This window comes from Austrofundulus limnaeus, unplaced genomic scaffold (assembly GCF_001266775.1).
Source record: "Austrofundulus limnaeus strain Quisiro unplaced genomic scaffold, Austrofundulus_limnaeus-1.0 Scaffold131, whole genome shotgun sequence".
Classification (NCBI taxonomy): Eukaryota; Metazoa; Chordata; class Actinopteri; order Cyprinodontiformes; family Rivulidae; genus Austrofundulus; species Austrofundulus limnaeus.
The window spans coordinates 616627-625532 of record NW_013952533.1 but is presented as its reverse complement, the minus strand read 5'-3'; the positions used below and the strand labels follow the sequence as shown (position 1 = coordinate 625532).

At 36.9% G+C, this 8906-nt stretch overlaps 1 protein-coding gene across 1 annotated transcript in view; it reads left to right on the top strand.

Annotated features, from left to right (window-relative positions):
• The window catches only part of ntrk3b (neurotrophic tyrosine kinase, receptor, type 3b), a gene marked incomplete at its 5' end in the record, with an annotated part of 265513 nt that overhangs the window by 251456 nt on the left and 5151 nt on the right, over window positions 1-8906 (top strand). The window contains 1 exon segment of the mRNA XM_014015557.1: window positions 8403-8561. Within this exon segment, the coding sequence (XP_013871011.1) occupies window positions 8403-8561 (159 nt within the window).

Here is an 8906-nt window from a genome sequence, read left to right as displayed (position 1 = left end):
CTCGCTAAGTCGTTTGGGCTAACGGGAACTTAATTAATTTAGTTTAATCTTTACAAAGCTCCACAAGGGGACAGCCTGGTACACAGCCCCTCACCGGCTCCCTCACCTCATTTAGCCCACCTAGCTGAGCACAACCCAAAGGCAGCGGGGAGCAGGGTGGGGGTGGGGGATGGGGGTTTCGGTATCAATATTGGYTTAATGTTGTGTACAATGCTAAAGCGTGTCATGTGTAATGAGACCAGGTGCAGTGTAAGTCAGTGTTCATTTGGCCATTAGTTCACAATGAAACCCTRGCAAATGAGTTTACAGCTACATGTGTAGGAGAAGTCCTGCCACCCYCTCCCCCTCCCTTATTGAAACGAGATTCTTTCCGACACTGCCACTGAAGACTCTGTGCCTTCATCATGTAATGAAAGAGCACCTCACTCAAAGCACCTTTCACTTTTATGTTTATCTCAAKTACAGTTTTATTTTTCCTGTCAGAGAGGGAAAAAAGCAACTTTGATTGTCCTCCAGGGTGTGGAAGGATCAAAATTGCTTAGGCTGTRAGTCTGCAGGGTGTTCTCTAAATTAGGAGGTAGGAGATGGATCTGTACAATACTTCAGATGCCCTTGGGCTGATCATACAGTGGCAGAATTGTGACAGCAGGATTTAGGGAAAGAAAAAAAAGTGACATAAAGGTGTTTTTTCCTTGCTTCACAGCTCTGCACTGAGATGCAGCAGAGCAGAGCACGTAACCTCCAGTGAGATTAGTGGAAGACTGTGGCTTCACTGACAGACTCAGAGGTGGAAACATGTGGGAGGGTCTTATTGTGGAGCTCTATGGACGTGAAAAAAGAAGGGGAAAAACAGCACATGCTCCAGAATTCTCTTGAAACACTTAAAATAGCAAACAAGGTTTTACTTTTCCGTGTTCTGTCGGGCATAAAGATTCAGCTTGAGCATATTTTATTAAAGACATAGCGGCGGTAAGGAAATAATATTCAAATCAATGGAGGTTGGAGCTTTAACATTTTTCTTTGTTTTTCTATGAATTTGACCTGAAATTAGTCAAAAGTCTTTATGCATATAAAACAAAGGAAAAGCAATATYATGGGACATTATTAAATAAGCTTAATAGGCTAAAATAGGTGAACTTTCAAAGTCTTTTAAGCAGTGGTGGACAGTAACAAAGTACTTTTACTTTATTACTGTAATTAAGTACATTTTTTGAGTATCTGTACTTTACTTGAGTAGTTATTTATTTGGGAACTTTTTACTTTTACTCCACTACATTTCAAAGACAAATATTGTACTTTTTACTCCACTACATTTCTAGGAAGCTTGTAGTTACTCGTTCCTTTTAGATCAGCATATTATAATCCGCTGTAAAAAAAAAAAAAAGAAAAGAAAAAAATCTGTTGTTCCGGTTTTTCTTTTCATGAAATGCAATTGGCCACAAGCTATGTTCGTCACAAAGGTAACCAATCACATGCGTAGCTTATAGCCTACGTCACACTCGTTAACTCTCGGTAGCGGAGCGCGCGCTCCCATCACTTTACTTTCATTTCAAGCAGAACCAGACAAAAGAAGAAGATGCAATAGAAACCATTGAGGAAACGCAAGGAGAGAAACCAGCACACCCATGGCCATATCTCAGTTCAATGTTCGAGGTTTTAGGACTTAAAAATAATACATATCAGTTCAAATGTCTTCTCTGTTTACCACGGGTAAAKTACCTTTCAGCATTCCATAACTCACCATCTAACCTGAGAAAGCACATTGAGGTAAGTCAGCAAACTGTTTTCTCACTAGTTTAAACGCTTTAAATGAAGTTGACTTTGGTTAGAGTGGTTGTGGTTTAATGCTGTGAGAGATGATTGAAAAATAGTCTACCATTGTGTGCTAACTGCTAGCTTAGAGCACCGTGCAGGTGCCCCTTGGGGCTCGGCGCTCGAGATCCCTCTCAGACCCTTGGGCTCTGGTCTTCCCTATGTCTGCCTCGTGTCTTGGGGGTTGGGTCTCGGTCCTCCACAGTCACTATTAAATATTCCATTGGAGAAATCTTGTATAAACACGCATGTTCACAACTGCTCACAAACAGGTGCTCTGATCCGGGGGGTTCTGACTGGTCACTGAGTGTGTATATATGTCTATGTGTATATACTGACAATATTTATGAATGTAGGCATGTATGTATGYATATCTTTATATATGTATGGGTATGTGTATATTTTTATGTATGCCCTCCATGTATTTATCCATTTATTTTTCAGGTGAGCGGACTGATGTTGGGTGTGTGGTCCTGTGTTTTGTTGGTGTAAATTTAATATACTTCTAATCACTATTTCAATCTTTCTATCTTTCTAATTACTTCTCTCTCTGTTTTTCTCTCCGTCTCCATTTTCTCTTCACTTAAAAAAAGTCACTGATGATGAAGAAATAAATAAAATAAATAAACTAATATTTAGTTTCGTTTTCTACTGAAGTGACAAAAAAGAAAAGTAAAAAAGAGAATGTAATTTGTACTTTTACTTTGTACTTAAGTACTTTAAAATGCATGTACTTCTGAATACTTAAGTATTTTCAAAAGTAAGTACTTCAGTACTTTTACTTGAGTAGATTTTTGACTGAGTAACTTTTACTTGTAGTGGAGTAGATTTGACCATGAGTATCAATACTTATACTCAAGTGCTAGAGTTGAGTACTTTGTCCACCACTGCTTTTAAGTAACCCATTTAACAGCTAATAACAGGAAAAAATATTTTAGTCTGCACATTTACTTTAAACTTTATGTTTATTTCTCTGTAATAAAAACTTGTTTTTCTTTATTTTATTATTTTGTTACAGTTTCACTGAATTGACCTCAGAACCTTTACTTGGCTGATGCCAYATATTGACTTTATGTCTTTCAAAAGTCTTCCACTGTTTATTGAAACAAACAGTCCATGAAGGAATGCATGTCACTCGCCATCTTGCTTTCCAAATTTAAAGCCTAATATTTCTTGAGTTATAATAAAATGTCGAAGCCCAAATCTTTCACAACAGGTCCAAACCATCAAACTGCAACTATCAGGTTTCACAGCCGGGAAATGGTGGGAAATATTGCACTCAGTTTAGCCAAAGTTCTTTTTCATTCTTATCTATTCCTTCTAGCTATTTTTCATTTCTTTTTCTCTTGCAGTCCTGCCAAATGTCCAACTAATGCACTAAACATTGCAGTTTTATAAATGATATATTGAGACAATGATCCAGAGGTAACTAACAATTTTTTGATTGTTAGAACATCACATGATATTGTATTAAGACGTATCTGTATCAGATCTTTCACTTGGTCCTTGCTCACTGAAGGCCAAGTTTGAAAATAACAATTCCTTAAATATATCATAAATATTAGGAGCTTCTGTGTACACTGACTCAGACACAAACAATTTATTCCTGTTTGTCGTTTGGGTATTTTTAGGAATCCTGTGAAAATCAAAAGATATGAAAGCCTCATTGTGTAAGTCTCAGCTGCTTTTACATTTTTTTACTACTCAAAGCTCTTGTGAACCTTTACTGTTTTACTTGTTGAAAAATAAAATAAAATATCTTCGGCGTGTTTTCAGTTAGAGAGGCTTGTAAGTGAAATGAGGCTTTTCCATTTGTTTTGCTGAAACACCAGCAAGACCAAAAAGTGACATTTCAAAGGTTAATGGAGTGTGATTTTGATTCTCAGTCAGCAAATACAGCATGTATGTGTCGGTGTGGAAAACTGTCTTGTTGCCCTGCAGGGTCTGTAAACTCATATTGATTTGTGTTAAGTGTAAGCAGGCTACACAGCATTGTGTGATATCACTGTGCAGAAAACACAATACTGGATATTGAACTGCTCAACTTGTTTYAGAAAAGAGTAGCACAATGATGTGTTACATGATACAAAAAGTTACAAAATACCCACAACTTTTTTGCACCTTCCAAAAGATCTATCTCAGGGCCAGAGACCCTTTTTCATACTCAGTCCAATATCAATCACGTCTACTGGTTTTATTTCTATTTGCAATTTGTTTCACAGAACTGCACCTGGGTCAGGGTCACAAGACCAGAGATGACTGAAAGACTGTGTCCAGTTTGCTCACATTCACAAAACATTTATTTCCCTTTAGTCTTTATACCAAAAATACATTCCTGACACATTTTGTCTCCGATCAGTAAAACAGAAAAAGGAAGTTATCCAGGATAGCTGATTCAACCTTCTGGCTTCTTTAAACTGACAACTTTTTTTTAATTGGCCTTTTATAACTTACTGAATCTGATCCCAGGTGGCCTATTTAATTCTTTTTGTTCTACAAATTGTCAAACATTATCTGAGTTCATCTTTTTTTTTAGCTGAATTTAGCACATCCAGCTGACAAATTCTATTTTTACATTTCTAAAAACAGGATTGATGTATTATTTTATGACCTCTATGTTAACTAGGAAAAAAATCTGAGTAGATGAAACAAACAAAATGGTTCCCAGTTTTCCAGACTGATGAATTATATTTTTATTCCATTGTTTTTTTTTTTTTTTTACATAAAACATGTAAAACTTTGCTTGTTAGCATGGGACAGGTCCTACAAACCACCTATGCAAGATGCTAGTGAGCTGCAGCAATAGGCTTCACCACTAAAACTCCATTAACGCTGCTGAAGTAGAAGCTACTTAACTGTCCTCTTTGTTATGATATTCTCATCTTTGAAGCTCAAACTAAACTGATCTGTTTTATAACTTCTTGATTTTAAGGTGTTTAACACTTTTCAAATTCTGCTTTAAAAATTAAACCAATGACCCACCACACAAAAGATCCAACTAACGTGTCCTCCAGTGTTGCATGGACCATCAGCCGTTGTGCACTCACAACTAGGGTTGGCCAAATTCACTTTGTTAGCGATTAATCAACAATAAAACTGTCAACAATTAATATTTTCCACTTTGAAATTACTGCTATTATATGTGATGTGATGAAGTATTCTTGTGTGCGACATGAGGCAATGCATGTGAGCATAATGGTGGAAGGTGGCATGGAGACAATGTTGGCAACATGCAAGTTGTCATCTATTAATCATTATATTAACTGTTATTGACTAAATGCCACAAATAATCATGATAATTTTTAATGTAAATATTGCCCCATCCTAAATCACAACATTAATTTACCGTTTAGTTCTTATAACTACTTATAATGAGACTCGCAGTCTTCAGAAACCTCAACAACTTCTCCCAACTTTGTAACATTTGGTTCAAAACACCAAAATGAGAGTCACGGCTGAAGAAACAAAAATTCTGTATGTTTAATACTCAGAAATTACATTGAATGACGTGCACAAACCAGAAGTTGTTCTAAATAAATGCCCAGGAAGAAGCAGCCTTTTATTTTAAAGATTGACAGATTTCACATTTCTTTAAAAAGATTCGGAAGATTCAGCTGCTACGTCAAGCTGACACACGGATATTGTGTTTAACATTCAAAGGCAATGTGCAATGAGCGTGCCACAGAACTAGGAGGTAATTAGAAATACTTGAGTTGACTTTTTTCTTTCTCGATACTTAAAAAGCCACGCAGCACTCACAGCTGAAGGCACACAGATGTCGAGGCTTGTAAATAGAGTTTGGAGAAGAGCTTGTTATGATTAAATGAATCTGATTGTGTTGTAACCCTGAGGTACAGATTGGAGGCACCAAGTGAGGGTTTATTTAGCATCACAGAATGCCGACATGCATACAGTTTAAGTGCCATGTGRGAAATTAGATTTGACTTTATGTTATGTTAAAGCACAGAAAATGAGCTCAGAGGGACTGACATGGGTCTGGGCAGACCGGTGGATCAGTAAATGCATTGGTGGATGGTTGGTTTTGATGATGGATGGRTGATAGATGTGTGTCTGATACATTGCAGGAGTTCTTTCCTTTCTTTAGTGATAAAAACCTCAAAGGGGCTTCAAAATCCATTTCTGTTTTTATCTTGGCAAACCTGTCAAGATAACAAAGCCAAAGGTGGAAAACTAAAGCAGAGAGCTGCACTTAAAAGACAACATGGGGTAACTGAGCTAGTAAATGTATGTAATTGGAATTCCAAATACAGCATTGGGGTAAAGGTGTTGGAAAATAACACAGTGACATGGTGAAACTGGTTTAACGCATGAATTACAATACTTTAAAACCAGTAAGGATGCGAACGTCGAATGTCCTCAATCTATAATAACAGGGTTTTGAAGATGGGCTTTCAGTTTTGTTCACTTCAGATCAGCCTTAGTATCAATGCTTTTGTGTTGAAAAAATATGTTCAATTGAAAGCCCGAATTAAGTGGAGGAAACGAATCCAGTTCTCACACTGGAATATTTATTTGCAAACATGTAAACTTCATGTAAACCATTCACTCAGATCCTCCCTCAGGTGTTGTAGTCTGAGCAAATGGCCTTGTTTCTTTGCATAACAGGTTTTCTCCAGAACCAATTCRCGCCCATGGAAATGGCATCATGGCAAAAAAGAAAGTGACTTCACATTACCATGTGATTTAATTCTCAGACAGGAAGTTCTACATCTCTGATACATAAAGATTATTGCCCAGTCCCAATATTCRCCCTACACCCTACTACACCCGCCTATGAAGTGTGTACTAAGTCAAAGTGCACATAAGGGTTCMAGTGTGCAGGTTACAACCATGCAACAATTGGAGAATTGGGACAGTACAGGTTTCATCGTCAACTTCTGCCTCTACGTTGTAACCGCAACATCGAAAATGGTGGGACAGTCACTGTTTTGGCAATGTACTGCTAAAATATATATTACAACTACAACAAGCAATAATTTTTAGGACAAAAAAGCGCATGAATCAAAGGAGGCTTAAACACCAAACCCTCAACAAAGCTTGCTCGGTGGAAATTCTTCTTCTTTTGATTTCATTGGCGGGTGGCAGACTAATTTAAGTGCATTACTTCTACCACTACTGGAAGGTGCTCGATGGATGCCTTTTAATTAAAAATGTCACATACAGTGATGAATTGTGGGTAATACACTTTGCCTAAGTCCGCTTGGATGTGCGCTTAGCCAAAGTATGGATCAAGGGTGCAAAGGGGGCGGGGCGAATGACCACTTTGGAGAATTGGGACCCGTTACACACTCAAAACTTTCAGCTGGACCACACGTTTGATGGACACAAGGGTAGACATGTGAGCATTGGGACTGGGCCTATGTGTATATCTGTTCTTTTTTATTATTATGGCATATGTTAACTAAATAGTTAGTGGTAACTCAGAAAACTTCCAAGAGCACTACAATTAAACACAGTAATATACAAGGATGAGTTTCCACTGCTCATAAAACCATTTCAAAGTAAAAGTTTTAAAAAATGAATGTAGATGTGTAGTGCGGTTAAGAATCAATAAAAAACACATTTTGGTGTCAAAAAGTAAGACTACTTGTGGAATGTTAGAATTTTCAAACAAATAATGTACCAAAATCAATGAAGCACTTACCTACTTTGTAAATGCAGCACTAACAGGTTTCGCTTTGACTGTGCCTTTCATAAACACTWTTATTTGGTATGAACTCATGATTTGCATTTTAGGTGATTCTGTCTTTGTTTTGAGAGCCAAGCATAGCAAAAATCAGTCTTAGCTTGCTTAACACCATCRTAATTAAAGCACTGCCACTGAAAAAATGGGAAATGGATCTAAAAAAAAGGATGTCTGCTAATGAAAACTTATGATTAATGGAACAACTGTTCAATCGATTAATTCCCAGCCACAGAAGATTTACAGCCAGAGGAGACTTCATTTCATGTTCGGATGGTTTGAAGATATAAAATTTAAAAAAAAAAACTTTCAAGCTGATATCTGCCTTGACTGTTACCCTTCATCCACAAAAAACCCTCTYATGGTTATAAAGATGTTTTTAAGGTGGTATGTGCAACTTAAACATTTACACCAAGGAGGCAAACTGCATTTAGCATTTTGTTTTATTCTTTTGGGTTGATTTCTTAAACAAAAATAAATTAATTAAATTAAAAAACAAAGATAAATATGTGTAATTTAATGCTTAGAGAATTCCATCCTTTCCCTAATGTGGGTACAAAAAAGTACTAAAGCGAAGATATTGCAGATTGGTATTTCACATTAAAARCAAAGAGGTAATTTAATACCATAACCTAAATTATTTCACTTTCAGTGATGCTGGCCATACAGGAAAGAAGGCAAATGCATCCATTTTTGCTTGCGTTGTGATAGAAGTATTACGTTAAACCCAGGGAATCCATTTTTATTCATTTTTTTTCTGGATTGTTAAAATATTAATTAATCCTAGTTGTGTTGGTGAGTGAGTATCCTAACCTGTGTTTTATTTACAATTATGTTTGCAGTAAAGCTCTTTTTTCTCCTCTCTGTTGTTATTTTCTTTTCCCAGGTTGGGGGACACACCATGCTACCTATTCGCTGGATGCCCCCAGAGAGCATCATGTACAGGAAGTTCTCCACAGAAAGTGATGTCTGGAGCTTTGGAGTCATCCTGTGGGAGATCTTTACTTATGGGAAGCAGCCTTGGTTTCAACTGGGTAACAACGAGGTAAAAAAGAGCTTCAAACATGTCCATAAACAAGATAGTACATGAAAGGATGGATATTTTTTATTGCAGAACAAAACAGCTTTTTCTTTGAGATTAAACTGAAAGGGGGAAAAAAAGCTGAATTCTTTATATTCAACTGAATTCTGAGCTTTTTAAGACCCAGTGCCATTATTTGCCTTTGTGATTTACTGCCTTTTCCCCCTTCATTCTCTGAGACACAGCCCAGTCCATCAAAGTGATAAATTAATGACACTTTGCTAAAAGACAGGATGATGTAATACATAACACCCATGAATGTTTCTGTGTTTTCTTTACTGAGAGCTTGACTTTGTGCCAGTATATATA